We start from the raw sequence: 16,026 nt of genomic DNA, 5'->3' as shown, positions 1-16,026 counted from the left end.
TTTTTTAACAACCATATCATAACTGTTTTGCCAAGAAATAAAATCAACAATGTAGTGCCACAGCCAAGTCTTCGTGGAGGAAATTTGCTACTTCAACCTACTAGAGCAGAAAAGCCCGTATACTTCAGGTGCTATGTCCAACACTGGACTCCTGCAGGTCTTGAAATCTGGAAAGCCTTCCACACTCAAAAAAAAAAAAAGGGTGATTTATCTGTGCTACACATGCCTATGGGTATGGGTGCAGGTACATGTTTTTGAATGCAGTATGTATATACATGTATGTTTGCATACTATGCTCTGTTGACCCCTTTGAAAACAAAAATAGCTCTTTCAACTAGTGAGTTGCTTGTTTTAGGATGGAGCTTTATCATTTATTTACATAGATTACTATATTTTCATCTTACTGTTAATAAGAATGGATAGTTAAAATTGAGACATTTTTAGTCAACATAAATGTGATCTCACGTGAATATTTATCTGTAAGGGAACAAGACTATAATTTTACACATCTGTGACTAAGAGGAACATTGTCATTTTAACTATTCTATGCATTCACATGAATGCTACAGAAAGAAAATCATAACAGAAATAATTAGAGAAGGCTATTCTTTTTGGAGAGGATTATAGGATGATAAGGGGTAATGTTACAAATTTTCTTTTCTTTTTTTGTTTTTTTAACAAATTTTCACGAATAGATGTGAACCACAAAGAGACTTTCAAAATGCTTCTTATAAAACCTATAATGAATTGCAAAGGCATCATGATTTGTCTTAGAGATAGGGAAGTAGTATGTGTTTTTAAGATACAGCTAACCTCTATGATGCAATGCATTAAGATTGTGTAACATACTTTTTTTGATGTTTGAAATGTAATTTCATTACATAGATTAAAGTTGAATCTGTATATTTAATGTTTTAAAGTTCTTTAAAGATATGTTTAAAGTAAGCAGTATACTTTTTTAAAAACTAAGCAGATTACCATAGGATGACTGCTGCTCTCCTGTATTTTCTCTCTTTCTAGGTTACTTCTCTGGTAGTGTCAGGAAAGACATGCTTCCTGAGAGGCACGCCATCATTTTCCATCATTTCCTATACACACAAATCTTTTCACTGCATATTGAACACTTATGTTTCCCTTTGTTTTTCTCTAAAGCCAGTTTCTCACCATGTACCTCTCAATCAATTTTGAGATAATTCAGTTCAGTTCAGTTCAGTTGCTCAGTCGTGTCTGACTCTTTGCAACCCCATGAATCACAGCATGCCAGGCCTCCCTGTCCATCACCAACTTCCAGAGTTTACTCAAACTCATGTCCATTGAGTTGGTGATGCCATCCAGCCATCTCATCCTCTGTCATCCCCTTCTTCTCTTGCCCCCAATCCCTCCCAGCATCAGGGTCTTTTCCAGAGTCAACTCTTCGCATGAGGTGGCCAAAGTATTGGAGTTTCAGCTTGAGATAATTAGCTGGGTATAAAATGAAAATCACTCTCTGGTGAGAACCAGGAATTGGCAGAATTTTCCCAAAATTCTCCAGATGATTTTTACGCACATTGAAAACCACTGCATTTCTCATTATCAACATGAACTGAAGGCAATGCCACATACATGTTTCTTCCCTGATATACTACGTACTTGTCCACAGCTTACACTGAATCACTGGTTCTTGATGTGTTATCCAGGAATCCCTGGAGATCCACAGACCAGGAGGTCTATGAGGTGAAAACAATTTTCATAGTGATGCTAAGGCATTATTTATCATTATTACTATCATTCTCTCATTAGTATAGAGTGGTGTTTTCCAGAGGCTACACGACATATCACAACAGTCTGAAAAACCTCGTAAAATTCTCCTCCCTTTTGTAACTACATATCTGAAGGAGGCTAGATTTTCTTTATATACTTCAACCAAAGTGCAGCAAATTGAATGCAGAAGCAGATATAATCCAGCCATCCTCCTATAAAGCAAACATTAAAAAGATTTGCAAAAATAAAAAACTAGGTTATTCTCACTGATTTTTTCAAAATACAGTGTTTCTTTTCATAAATATACATTATTTATTTTAAAATATAATGGTTGTTACTGTTAATTTAATATGCATTAATAAGTAAATATTTTGAAAGTTTCTTGGTTTTAATTTCTAATATGTAAATGTCAGTAGATACAACCATATAAATAAAAGCACTTTGGAGTCCTCAGTAATTTTTAAGAGTGCAAAGGAGTACAAACTGAAAATTTTGAGACCTCCTTCTGCACATAATGAATAAAACCAGGAAGTAAAGACAATCAATTGTGAAACAGATAAGAATAAGAAAGGTACTTAGGGCTACTTATATTAAATATCTGAATATTTTAATTAAATGTAATAAATATTTATTGAGCAACTACTGTATATGAGACAATGTTAATTGCTTCCTTAAAAAATGTTATTGAATCTCAATTCATCCTACAGGGTGTCTGCATTTAACTTATTTGAAAAATAAGCCTGCTATTGCAAACTGTTCTTGCCTTAATTGAGTGCACTAATCCATATATTTGTTCCCTGAAAAATATTAGGATTCTGACTTGCTTTATTTTAGGGAAAAAATAAACATTACTCAAAGTCTTCCTCTAATATTCTTGTCCAAGTCTATGTGACTGATTCTTTGATTCCTCTTTTTTTAAATTGATTATTTTAATTGGAGAATAATTATTTTACAATATTGTGATGGTTTTTGCCATACATCAGCGTGAATTGGCCACAGGTATACATGTGTCCCCCTCATCCTGAACACCCCTCCCTTCCCTCCCCACCCTATCCCTCTGGGTTGTCCCAGATACTCATCTTTACCTGAAATTATGCACTGCCCTTTTACTCTTTCAACTTTTAACTTAGTAAACAGAATAGATAACAGATTTAGAATATTTTTTCACCAGCTTCTAATTAATTCTTTGGAATAGTGATATTACACCATGTAAAATAGTATTGTTTAACCTAAGCAAATTTGATCAAATATAAATTAAAGTTACATACCAAAAGTAGATTTTCTATCTGCTATCCATCTCAAGGCCCAATCTGCTTTTTTCTTAACATATGGCATTGTTTCAATTGCATTAAATAAAAATTCTCTGTAAAAACAGAAGAATTAATGGCAAAGTTATTCACTTGGGTTTTTTTCATTTGTTTGTTTTTATTTTTGGCTGCACTACGAGACTTGTAGGATCTTAGTTCCCCAACCAGGGATCAAAGCCTGAGCCCACAGCAATGAAAGTTCCAAGTTTTAACCACTGGACTACCAGGAAATTCCCAATTCACTTGTTTTTAATCATACTATATTTGATTCTATGCAATTTATGGTATGCATAGAATCTGGAGTTTCTCTGTATTTTGGCAAGTCCATAAACTATAGAAGTCAAAATAAAACTCAAATTAGTGGTTTGAATCTGGTCTGATACAAAATTGGCTAAATTAGAATATTTAATTTCTAAACAGAATGTGCTGATGAACAGTTTTCTAAGTTATAATTTCCAAAGATTTATTGGTCCTATGCAGGTTTTTTTTTAACCCAACACATTACTAAGTAATAGAAAATAGTGTATTACTAAACTTCCATATTTGAATAATCTTTCCCTATATTTAGTTTCCTAATATTAACATAACCAAGTGATAGATAAAGCTTTGTAAATAAAATCTCAGCAGCAATACCTTTTCTTGGGATCTCTGATGTAAGTGTCTATTAGCAAACTGTACATCTCTGAGTGAACATTCTCGATGAGAATTTGAAAGCCATAGAAACAGCGAGCCTCCGGAACCTGTACTTCCTGACTAAAGCGCTCCACCTAAAAAACAAGGAAAATAAATATATCCAATTCTATGGGCTCTCATTAAACATTGCAAATCAGAATCTGAACACCAGAATAACAAAAGAATCACCTGTCATGCCACAAACAGGTCAGAGAGACCTTATGAATTATTCTAAGTGGTATTGTTTAATCCATCAACCCTCCACAATTAGTTGCATACTGTATTCTTAAGCAATTAAATAAATTAACCGGTTAGTTGGAAACACTATCTATAAAGCCAAATAAATTTTAGAACATCTATCAAAAACAGTAATTTTGCTTTGTAGAATTGAGCTTGAGTAGATCTACTGAAGCCCCTACCAGTTGATAATGAAAGTTTGCATCTTCCCATTCTTTTTAGTAAGAAAACATGCCGTCTAACCAACCGTAATACAGTGGGGAGCCAGGCCCAGTGTTCTATTACAGAGCTCTGGAAAGGTTATTAAGGTGCAAATTCTTTATTAGGATTACTATCTAAGAGTAAATGCAAACTCATGCTTATGCCTTATAAGCAGTCTTTATTGGTACAATATGCTTGGTTTCATGATATTTGTTGGGGGTGGGGTCAAATACAAATGAAAACTTGTCTTTGACACTTCATCAGAAAAAAATTTTTCAAGAGTTAAGCTTCATCTAGTTCATTTCTTAGACATTTCTCAGGTTCAGTCTGATTATCTTACTGCCATCACTATCACTTAACTGCTGAATGAGAACAAAAGTAGAAACAAAAATCTCACCAAATTTTCATTCACAATTCCATCACTGGCTGCAAAAAAGGCTAAGATGTGAGAAATAAAATACTTCTCTTCTGATTTAAGCTTGTTCCAGTGAGGAAGATCCTTTGATAAATCAACCTGAAATAAAAAGATTTTCAAAAAATTTAACTTAAATTCTTCTCAAAGTATGGAAAACTGACTTCTGTCTCAATGTTCAGTGGGACATCTTTGCAGTAAAATGTGAAAAATGAAAAAATGTTATCGTTCTTGCTGTAGACTGAGTGTTTGTGTCCCCTCAAAATCCATATTGACACTTAATCCTCAATGTGATGATACCTGGAGGTGGAGACTTTAGGAAGTGATTTGTTGTTGTGTAGTCACTAAGTCATGTCTGATTCTTTGCAACCCCATGGACTGTAGCCCACCAAGCTCCTCTGTCCATGGTATTTTCCAGGCAAGAATACTGGAGTGGGTTGACATTTTGTTCTCCAGGGGATCCTCCTGACCTAGGGATCGAACCCACATCTCCTGCATTGGCAAACAGATTCTTTACTGCTGAGCCATCAGGAAACCCTGGGAAGTGATTAGATCACCCTCATGAATGGTATTAGTGCTCTTATACAAGAGACCTCAAAGAACTCCTTTGCCCCTTCTGCCATGTGAGGACATAGTAAGAAGACAGCTGTCTATGAACCAGGCAGCAAGTCCTCACCAGATATCAAAACTGCAGGCACCTTGATCTTAGAATCTCCAGCCTCCAGAACTGTGAGAAATAAATTTCTGTTGTTTGCAAGCCACGCACTCTATGATATTATTATATCATATCAGCTCAAACTAAGACAATCACAAAGGAACACAACAAAATCAAAACATTATGAAGAATTCTATCTTTTAGTTAATTGAGAAGCTTGCCAGGATGTCCTTTCAAAACACTAACCTAATCTATTCTCACCACAAAAAAGAAATGATAACTATGCGATGGGATACAGGTGTTAGCTAACACTATGGTAGTAATCATTTTGTAATACATAAGCGAGGAAGCAACGGTTAGAACTGGACATGGAACAACAGACTGGTTCCAAATAGGAAAAAGAGTACGTCAAGGCTGTAAATTGTCACCCTGCTTATTTAACTTATATGCAGAGTACATCATGAGAAATGCTGGGCTGGAGGAAGCACAAGCTGGAATCAAGATTGCCGGGAGAAATATCAATAACCTCAGACATGCATAAGACACTACCCTTATGGGAAGAACTAAAGAGCCTCTTGATGAAAGTGAAAGAGGACACTGAAAAAGTTGGCTTAAAGCTCAACATTCAGAAAACTAAGATCATGGCATCCAGTCCCATCACTTCATGGCAAATAGCTGGGGAAACAGTGGAAACAGTGGCTGACTTTATTTTGGGGGGGCTCCAAAATCACTGCAGATGGTGATTGCAGCCATGAAATTAAAAAACACTTACTCCTTGGAAGGAAAGTTATGACCAACCTAGACAGCATATTAAAAAGCAGAGATATTACTTTGCCAACAAAGGTTCGTCTAAATCAAGGCTATGGTTTTTCCAGTGGTCATGTATGGATGTGAGAGTTGGACTAAAAAGAAAGCTGAGCACCGAAGAATTGATGCTTTTGAACTGTGGTGTTGGAGAAGACTCTTGAGAGTCCCTTGAACTACAAGGAGATCCAACCAGTCCATCCTAAAGGAGATCAGTCCTGGGTGTTAATTGGAAGGACTGATGCTGAAGTTGAAACTCCAATACTTTGGCCACCTCATGCGAAAAGTTGACTCATTGGAAAAGACCCTGATGGCTGGGAGGGATTGGGGGCAGGAGGAGAAAGGGACAACAGAGGATGAGATGACTGGATGGTATCACTGACTTGATGGTCATGAGTTTGGGTGGACTCTGGGAGTTGGTGATGGATAGGGAGGCCTGGTGTGCTGCGATTCATGGGGTCGCAAAGAGTCGGATACGACTAAGCGACTGAACTGAACTGAAGTGTATTAAAGCAATATGTTGTATACTTTATAATTATACAATGTTATATCTCAATTATAGCAATAAAGTTGCGAGAAAAACTGAAGTCTGGAAGAAATGAATGAAGGGGCAAAATGGAAAGAGAGGGTAGAAACTGGTCAAGAAGGAACTGAGGTGAATATACTAATGATTTTCAGCAGCCAGGGCTTTGTGTTAGACAGATAACTAGACACCTGTTAAGCAGTTGTAGTTGCTACTTTACTGCTAGCTAATCTACTTTTATACCCAGAAGTAGGGTCAGACAGGTAATAATTTGGGTTTTAAAACAATTTATAGGTACAGCTTTCTGTACCTATAGAAATATTTTGAAAAATGTTTATTGGAACTAGTCCTTGGAATTAATAGTAATGTACTCTAGAGTTTGGTAGAATCTACAATTTTAAAATTGTCTCTAAATGTACCTTGTAGATTTTGTCTCTGGAAGATCTCTTACAAATGTTTGATAATAATCTCACAAACATTTGAAATGTGTAATTGTCTTTTGCTCTTTATTTATTTATTCTAAAAAGCCCTAATCTCTTTGACCATTCCAAAAAAGACTAAAGTTTCATCTTTTCAATCATTTGTGTTCCTTTCCAAAATCCTTCTCCCATTACTTTATGTTTTAAATGTTTACTGAACACCAACTACATGGCAGACACTGTGCTAAATGTTGGGGATACAATGGAGCCGAGAGGAAATATTTGCATACATCTTTTAAAATATGCAAGCTAAAAGTCAGGTCCTATTCTATAACGTTAAGAGCTCACTCACGTTAAGCTGACATCTTTCTGGGTTTTGTGTATTATACTCCTGACACTAAATTTTAATATTACAATATGCTCACTCTTAAATATTAAACTTATCTTCAACAGGTATTTTCCATTCCTAAAAGGTAAATTTTTTGCCCAGCTTTATTCATTTGAATAAACTCTCAATTTCACAATCTAAAGATTGATTGCAAACTACTGGTTAACAGAACTGCCTAGGTAGATTTAAAAAAAAAAATAACAAACACCAGAACTTTGTCTTCTGAATCAAGTCTTCAATGATCAGTCATATTTAAGAATAAAGGTAAATTGCTGGTAAAACAATGAAATCTAAAGATGATTAAACTGTAACTTACATAATTTGTTTAAATGGAACTAAATACATGGAACTAAAAATGTGTTTGACTTCCCAATTAATTATGTATTTGAATCTTTCTATCAGCTGTCTGTAAAAAATGTGCATGCATGTGTGTGTCGCTCAGTCATGTCTGTCTCTTTGCAACCCCTTGGACTGTAGCCCATCAGACTCCTCTGTCCATGGGATTTTCCAGGCAAGAATACTGGAGTGGGTTGTCATTTTCTCCTCCAAGGGATCTTCCTGACCCAGGAATCAAATCCACGTTTCCTGCATTGACAGTTGGATTCTTTACCACTGAGCCACCTGGGAAGTGGTACATACAGCCACCTGTGTATTTTAGTTTTTAAAAAGTAGTATTTTTAAGTCATGGTGCAACACATAGTACACTTGTTAAAAGATGCAACAAATTTCTTGATGAAATTTAGTAACACAAGTATCACAAGTACTTTTTTAACATGATGAATGAAAAAGCCACCTGTGCACCCTATTTATTCTCTTTACAACATCTAACAAAAAGCTTTCTAAAAACCATAGTTAGGGACAGTCAGGTGTGCCTAACACTACGGCTTGATTTGAAAATACTGGGTTTTTTGTTTGGTTATTTTTTTTTTTTTTGCTCTACAGGCTAACCACAATATAACAAAGATGTTAATAATGTTAACAAATATAAAGTAACAAAAATGGGTGGGTGGATAAAATTAGTGTAACAGAAGCTTCAAAAATGGGTGCCTTCTGATATCTAGTATAAATCTCCTCCATTCTGTATAAACTAGTAGCTTACATTTATTTGGTTCTCACTACATGCCAACTAACATTCTACACATCTAACGAATCCACACAACCACCCCATGAACTAGGCACTATTAGCCCAGTTTACTAAGAGGATTCAGAGCAGCTTCCCAGAGCAACTTTCCCAGTGGCACAGCTAGTACGTGGTAGACCCAGGATTTGCACCTCAGCTCGCTGCAGCATCTACATTCTTAACAGTGTATATAAAGAATCAATTTCTCAACAACAACAAAAAAAGGTAAATAAACAGATTGACAGACCCAAATATATCTACACAAATAGTTACATCTGTCGGCAGTATACAGGCAAACATGCACACCCAGAGAACAGAGTGACATACAGGTAACATCCATCATATTCAAAGATGAAGTCAAGGATTATTTGCAGACTATGGAGCAACTGCTTGCGTGACCAACTGTCCTTACCAAACCAGCGAGCATTTTCTAACTTGCTGTGTTCAATTCATTGCCCAGGCGGAAATTGCCACACTAAGAGAAAACATTCCACAGCTGTCCTGTCTGCTGGGGCGGTTGTGCCAGGTTTCATGTGGCTGGGGGCAGAGCCAGGCAGGGAGGAGCATGGTGAATTCCGGCCAGCAGTTCAGAAGTTGAGTACATTGCCTGGGCAAATTCCTTGTGTGGCAGCTCTTTCAGCATCATCAGCTATAGCAGCAAATGTATTTATTTATTCATTTATTCCACTGACTGTAAGTAAAAACTAGTCTTATTTGGTCACAGCAAATCAAAAGTCTGTTCAAAAATGGAAAATGGGACTTGCCTGGGGGTACAGTGCATGAGAATCTGTCTGCCCATGCAGGGGACAAGGGTTCGATCCCAGGTCTGGGAAGATCCCACAAGCTGCAGGGCAACTAAGTCAGGGCGGCCCAACTACTGAGCCCACGTGCTGCTACTACTGAAGCCCACGTGCCTAGAGCTGTGCTCACAATGAGAGAAGCCAGCACAACGCGAAGCATGCGTACTGCCACAAAGAGTAGCCCCCGCTCACCGCAACTAACGAAAGTTCGTGTGCAGCAACAAGGATTCAGCTCAACCAAAAATAAAAAACACCAAAAAAAAAAGGAAAATGTTTGAAAACATATTAGAGGTAAAAATCTGGCAGATTGAGATGACATTTTTGCAGAAGAAAACATGTTTATAGGTAGAAGTCGAAACACAAAACATTGGAGAACCCTGTATTCCGTCTCAGGGATTTCAGACATTATATACAACTGATCTTATCCAGGGTACCTTACAATGTAAGTTCAAAAATGTTAATGTCCCATAATAGAAAATGTGAACACTGCCCTAGAGAACATGTTTGCTGATGACGGCGATGCTACTTACCTCTTCTGCGGTCCAGAAGGATGCCTGTGCCTGTTTATACATTTTCCAAATGTCAGGGTACTGGATTGGAAAGATGACAAATCGACGAGAACTCTTTCTTAGGAGCGGCTCTTCATCTGACTTTGCTTCATTTTCATTGGTATCTGAAGATAACCTCTTTGAAAAATAAAGTACAAACACCCATTTTATGTAGAGATTCCCCTTTATTCACATCTAACACACGTCTGGGAGAGTTAGGGAGACAGCACAGTTTGGGAGCCAGTCTCCCCAGCTTGAATCCTTACTGTGATCTGGTAGCTGGTCAATGGTGTTTGCTTAGGTGTGTGGCTATAGAAAGTTCCTTAATTTCTCTGAATCTGTTTCCTCATCAGTAAAATAACACCTACCTTAGAGATTAATTTTGATGATAAAAATGCTTTAAACAGAGCCTGGTGCATAATAATCACTCAAAATGTTATTGCTGTTATTGTTACTCTGAGGATAAGTATAAAAAACTAGACCCATAAATGTCACGGGGGGCAAATTTCTAAAATTGTGGACAAAATGTCTCTTCAGTACCTCTCATCGAGACAGAATGCTGGCACGAATAGGCTACTATTATAAGCTGCTTTTTAATTTTAAAGTTTTCTTGTCTAATCTTAACTGAAATATTATCATACTCATCTGAAAACTCTTTACCAACAACTTAGCAGTCATTGTCTGAACCTTCCCATGTACCAATTAGTTTTTGCTATTTACACGCTAACATTCCTGTACTGTATATGGTCTCACTGGGCCTGTCTCAAAGCTCTGTGGGATAAAGAAACACATACCTAAATGCATATTGCTTGGAAAGAGGATAGCACTCTAAAAGGGGACAATGCCATATACATACATATATATATATACACACACACACACATATATACATTTTAATAGTCATCAAGAATGGAGACCTTTTTTTTTTATATATATTGTGGTATTTCCAGAGTACTGTGTTAAGTAAACATTAGTTTCCCCAGTGGCTCAGCAGTAAAAAAATCCACCTGCAATGCAGGAGCTGCAGGGGGCAGGTTCAGCCTCTGGGTCTGGAAGATCCCCTGGAGGAGGGCATGGCCACACACTCCAGTATTCTTGCCTGGAGAATCCCATGGACAGACGACCCTATGGGCCACAGTCCACAGGGTTGCAAACAGGACAGCATTGAGAAGCAAGTCAGCACCCGTGCACAAGTAAGTGAATGGACTGTTAATTTCTCTTTATCCTGTGCTCCGATTACTGGATACCTTTAGATTTAAAAAAATTTAACATAAAACCACAATATATCAGTGAAATAATCTAAAACCATTCAAGTCAAGCCTCCTCTGAGTACCCTCACATACCCCTCCCCTCAGCACACCAAAGGCCTTGATTATATGCTTAAGATAGCATATAGCTCACTGAAATTTAATTCTCTGTCTACAGTTTCCTCTAGACTCTGCTTTTTAACAGTAAAAACCAGCTTTACACTTGTGGAATCCTTAGAGCTTAGCATACAGTCTGGCCTTTACTCAATATTCATTCCACAAACATTTAGGTAAATTTCTAAAATGAAAGTGGTCAAGTTTTTTTGTTTATTTGTGCCACCATTGAGGACCTTGCTCAAAATTGTAACTTGTACTCAACTTCTGCAATCAAGATTGCCGGGAGAAGTATCAATAACCTCAGATATGCAGATGACACCACCCTTATGGCAGAAAGTGAATAAGAACTAAACAGCCTCTTGATGAAAGTGAAAGAGGACACTGAAAAAGTTGGCTTAAAGCTCAACATTCAGAAAACTAAGATCATGGCATCCAGTCCCATCACTTCATGGCAAATAGATGGGGAAACAGTGGAAACAGTGTCAGACTTTATTTTGGGGGGCTCCAAAATCACTGCAGATGGTGATTGCAGCCATGAAATTAAAAGACTCTTGCTCCTTGGAAGGAAAGTTATGACCAACCTAGACAGCATATTAAAAGCAGAGACGTTACTTTGCCAACAAAGGTCCATCTAGTCAAGGCTGTGGTTTTTCCAGTGGTCATGTATGGATGTGAGTGTTGGACTATAAAGAAAGCTGAGCACCGAAGAATTGGTGCTTTTGAACTGTGGTGTTGGAGAAGACTCCTGAGAATCCTTTGGACTGCAAGGAGATCCAACCAGTCCATCCTAAAGGAGATCAGTCCTGAATGTTCATTGGAAGGACTGATGTTGAGGCTAAAATTCCAATACTTTGGTCACCTGATGTGAAGAGCTGACTCATTGGAAAAGACCCTGATGTTGGGAAAGATTGAAGGCAGGAGGAGAAGGGAACGACAGAGGATGGGATGGCTGGATGGCATCACCGACTCAATGGACATGAGATTGGGTAAACTCCGGGAGTTGGTGATGGACAGGGAGGCCTGGCGTGCTGCGGTCCATGGGGTCAAAAAGAGTCGGACAGGACTGAGCGACTGAACTGAACTGAACTGAGGACTTTGCAATCTCAAAAAAGCTTTAAGATTCTGAGACACTGCAGTTCCAGGCTCTATAACAGGAGGACACATAAGAGCATGTCCTCTAGGTCCGACACTGAGGCTGCTTTTGAACTGACACCACACAGATGTTTTATATGCATTTAATCTGCTTCATCTGTACAACAAGTTAGTCAAATTGTAATGGTATTCCGATTTTACAGATGGGAAAACTAAATCTTTAAGTAGGTAAATAACACACCCAGGATTCCACAACTGGTAAGTGGCAGAAATAAGATTAGAACTGAGATAGGTTGAAATTCAAAGCCTTGCCTTAAACTACATCTCTGTACATGTGGATGGCAGCTAGATTAGGGCCAGTGGGACGTGAAAGTGTTATTCCCTCAGTTGTGTCTGACTCTTTACAACCCCATGTTCTGTATGGAGCCTGCCAGGCTCCTCTGTCCATGGAATTCTCCAGGCAAGAATACTGGAGTGGGTAGTCGTTCTCTTCTCCAGGGGATCTTCCTGACTCAGGGATCGAACTCAGGTCTCCTGCACGGCAGGCAGATTCTTTACCATTTAAAAACCAGAATTCAAAACAGTGAGGTAAACTAAAGTTATAAAGAGTGCATGTATGCTCACTCAGTTATGTCCATCTCTTTGGGACCCCATGGACTGCTGCTCGCCAGGCTCCTCCGTCCATGGGATTTTCCAGGCAAGAATACTGGAGTGGGTTGCCATTTCCTCCTCCAGGGGATCTTCCCCACCCAGGGATTGAACCCGCATCTCCTGCATTTCCTGCACTGGCAGGTGGATTCTTTACCACTGAGGCACCTAGGAAGCCCCTAAAAAGAGTGTAAACTACAATTAACCCTTGTTCAACACAGGTTTGAATACACAGGTCCACTTATCTGTGGAGTTTTTCCAATAAAAACAATACTATTCCATCTGCAATTGATTTAATCAGTGGCTGCAGAACAGTGGATATAGAATGCCAGCTGAAAAGTTATATGGGGATTTTCAGCTGCCAAGAGTCAGGCTCCTAAGCCCCCTGTTATTCAAGGACCAATTGTACTATCTCCTGCTAAACAAAGTTAATTTAACAAATGGTACTGATGTAACTAAACCACTCAATCTTAAAGGAGATCAACCCTGAATATTCATTGGAAGGACTGATGTTGAAGCTCCAATACTTTGGCCACCTGATGAGAAGAACCGACTCACTGGAAAAGACTCTGATGCTGGCAAAGATAGAGGGCAGGAACAGAAGGGGACGACAGAGGATGAGACGGTTGGATGGCATCACCAACTCAGTGGACATGAGTTTGAGCAAACTCCTGGAGATGGTGAAGGACACAGAAGCCTGGCGTGCTGCAGTCCATGGGGTTGCAAAGAGTTGGACACAACTCAGCAACTGAACAACAACTGATGTAACTAGTGAAATGACAGGAGGAGGAGATCATCAAATATGACTGTAGGAAAAAGTAAAAATAAAAATGAGTTCATTAGAAATAAAGTTGAAAGAACCAAAGTGATTTGCTGCGACTGCTGCTGCTGCTAAGTCGCTTCATTCGTGTCCGATCCTGTGCAACCCCATAAACGGCAGCCCATGAGACTCCCCCTCCCTGGGATTCTCCAGGCAAGAACACTGGAGTGGGTTGCCGTTTCCTTCTCCAATGCATGAAACTGAAAAGTGAAAGTGAAGTCGTTCAGTCGTGTCCGACTCTTCGCGACCTCATGGACTGCAGCCTACCAGGTTCCTCCGTCCATGGGATTTTCCAGGCACGAGTACTGGAGTGGGCGCCATTGCCTTCTCTGCAAAGTGATTTGATGCTGGTGTAAACCAGCCAAACTGATAAGGCTTAAAGCAGTGGTTTTTAACTGGTGCAAGTTTCAAAATCTCAGAGTAAAACTTTCTCAGAATGCACTCGCCTTCCCCTTTACCAGATTAAAACCACCATGTATAATGAGATCATGAAGTGTGTTGCTGAGGAGGATGTATTTCACATGTGAATGATGAGACAGTAAAGATGAGATTAAAAACCTCTACATCAAAGCATGAAATAAACCAAATGACCATATTTCACTCCACACTGTTCATTATAGTACAAAATTGTGTTCACTTACAATAAGCACTTAGTATTATTATTCATGCTTTCAGGCAAGTCATTTAATCTGATCATAATCACCTGTAAATTAAAGACTAACATTTGCCATACTTGTTTAAAAGGAATGTTACAAAGATCAGAGGAGATAATATAAATAAAAGTACTTTGCATACTCTCAAGTGTTACGAACTTCTAAAATTGTTTTGTGTTACTATTAACTGTTGGGATGTTTCTGGCCTTAGAAAGGTGGTCTTCTATAATTCATGAAGTAGTTATAAAATTGCTGGAAAGGCTTAAAAAGTGAGCTATTCAAATCCCAATTTAAAAGGTTGAGGTCTTCAGTCAACAAATATTTCAAACTTATCTTGGCCCACATTGTTCTTCCTTGAGTTCTTTTGGACTACACTTGCTTTTATCACACTATGCAGCATTTTGATATGATTTTGCATTTTTCTTTTTGTTATGTATTTTGTCTTGGGGGTACAGGTCTATATGCAGAGCTGAAATTCTTTACTTTCAATCTATTTGCTGTGCGCACCACACTGACAATCGGGAATGACATCACAAGCAGCAACCCTTGCACCAAGCACCCTTGCTCTGAATGGAGTTTGAAAATGCTGATAATTGATCAACATCTGGATCTGCAAAAACTGCTGATGACGACAACTATCTTTAAACGACTTCCAAGTGAAAGTCACATTTGAATACATATATTCTTCCTGTTCCATCATGGTAATATGTGGATTGTTAAGAAGCTGAATTAGGGGGCTATTGGAAAGATCCTGCCATGTGAAGAGAGGGGCTTTAACGAATACAGACCTTTGAACTGGGCTACAGATGATAATATTGCTTATTTTCCTGATGATGAAAATCCACACACATTTTAAAATACTGTCAGGAGGATCATATATCCCCAAATTCTAGGCTCTCCAGGGCATTCTCTGTGGATGTGGGCTAAGAACTCATATTTTAGAGGTAAAGAACAATATGGAAAAAGTCATGATGGCATGTGCCATTTTTAAGAACTAGAAGTAACTTTCTAAATCTGGACTTATGGTATGTGGGGGACAATGGAAGAAAATAAAACCAGAAAGAAGGCAGAAAACACTTCACAATTTTTCCAAGTGTGCTCTGAAGAACTGTGTGGTCTCTCTAATGTCAGAAAGTGCTCAGCACCTGGAGAATAACTGAATAAATCAGACAAAAACTCTTGCTTCTCACCTTACATGTTTAACAAGAATTTAATATGAATAAACACCCCCACCAACCCAAGTCATTAACAACGTAAGAAGTTACAAACACAAAAGCCTTTAAAAAATCAATTTGATCAATAAAGAAGATAAGGGGTTCAGTTTCAAGACATCAAGAAGGCAGCTGAAAATATAACACTATGGTAAGTAGAGCACTCTCTCTACTCTCTCATGGCGTGAAGATCCTATTAGTAGTCGCCAAGAGGATGGATGTGATTATCCAGGCAGAAACTACAAGGCAGCAGCACAGCTGAGAATGCAGACTAGAGAATGCAGGTATTTCTCTTGACAGAAAGAGAAAGGGCAGGTGGAGAAAGAGGCAGCTGGGATTAAAAGTGACAGAAATGGACATAAAGCAAAGGCAGAGGTGACCTGACTTGGCTAAAGCAAAGGACCAAGATGAG

The 16,026-nt window shown here is 38.4% G+C and overlaps 1 protein-coding gene across 4 annotated transcripts in view; it reads right to left on the bottom strand.

Annotated features, from left to right (window-relative positions):
- The window catches only part of RRM2B (ribonucleotide reductase regulatory TP53 inducible subunit M2B), a 36,972-nt gene that overhangs the window by 17,519 nt on the left and 3,427 nt on the right, over positions 1 to 16,026 (bottom strand). For all 4 annotated transcript variants that reach the window (XM_061123643.1, XM_061123641.1, XM_061123640.1 and 1 more), the window contains exons 2-5: positions 9,809 to 9,964; positions 4,555 to 4,671; positions 3,681 to 3,814; positions 3,009 to 3,103 (exon numbers count right to left, since the gene is read on the bottom strand). In XM_061123643.1, coding sequence (XP_060979626.1) covers positions 3,009 to 3,103; positions 3,681 to 3,814; positions 4,555 to 4,671; positions 9,809 to 9,850 — 388 coding nt within the window. In that variant the 5' untranslated portion in view covers positions 9,851 to 9,964. The remainder of the gene's footprint in view (positions 1 to 3,008; positions 3,104 to 3,680; positions 3,815 to 4,554; positions 4,672 to 9,808; positions 9,965 to 16,026) is intronic.

Source organism: Dama dama, chromosome 21 (assembly GCF_033118175.1).
Source record: "Dama dama isolate Ldn47 chromosome 21, ASM3311817v1, whole genome shotgun sequence".
In the NCBI taxonomy this organism is placed as follows: domain Eukaryota; kingdom Metazoa; phylum Chordata; class Mammalia; order Artiodactyla; family Cervidae; genus Dama; species Dama dama.
The sequence above is the reverse complement of the archived record's forward strand: the minus strand, read 5'-3'. Positions and strand labels throughout refer to the sequence as shown.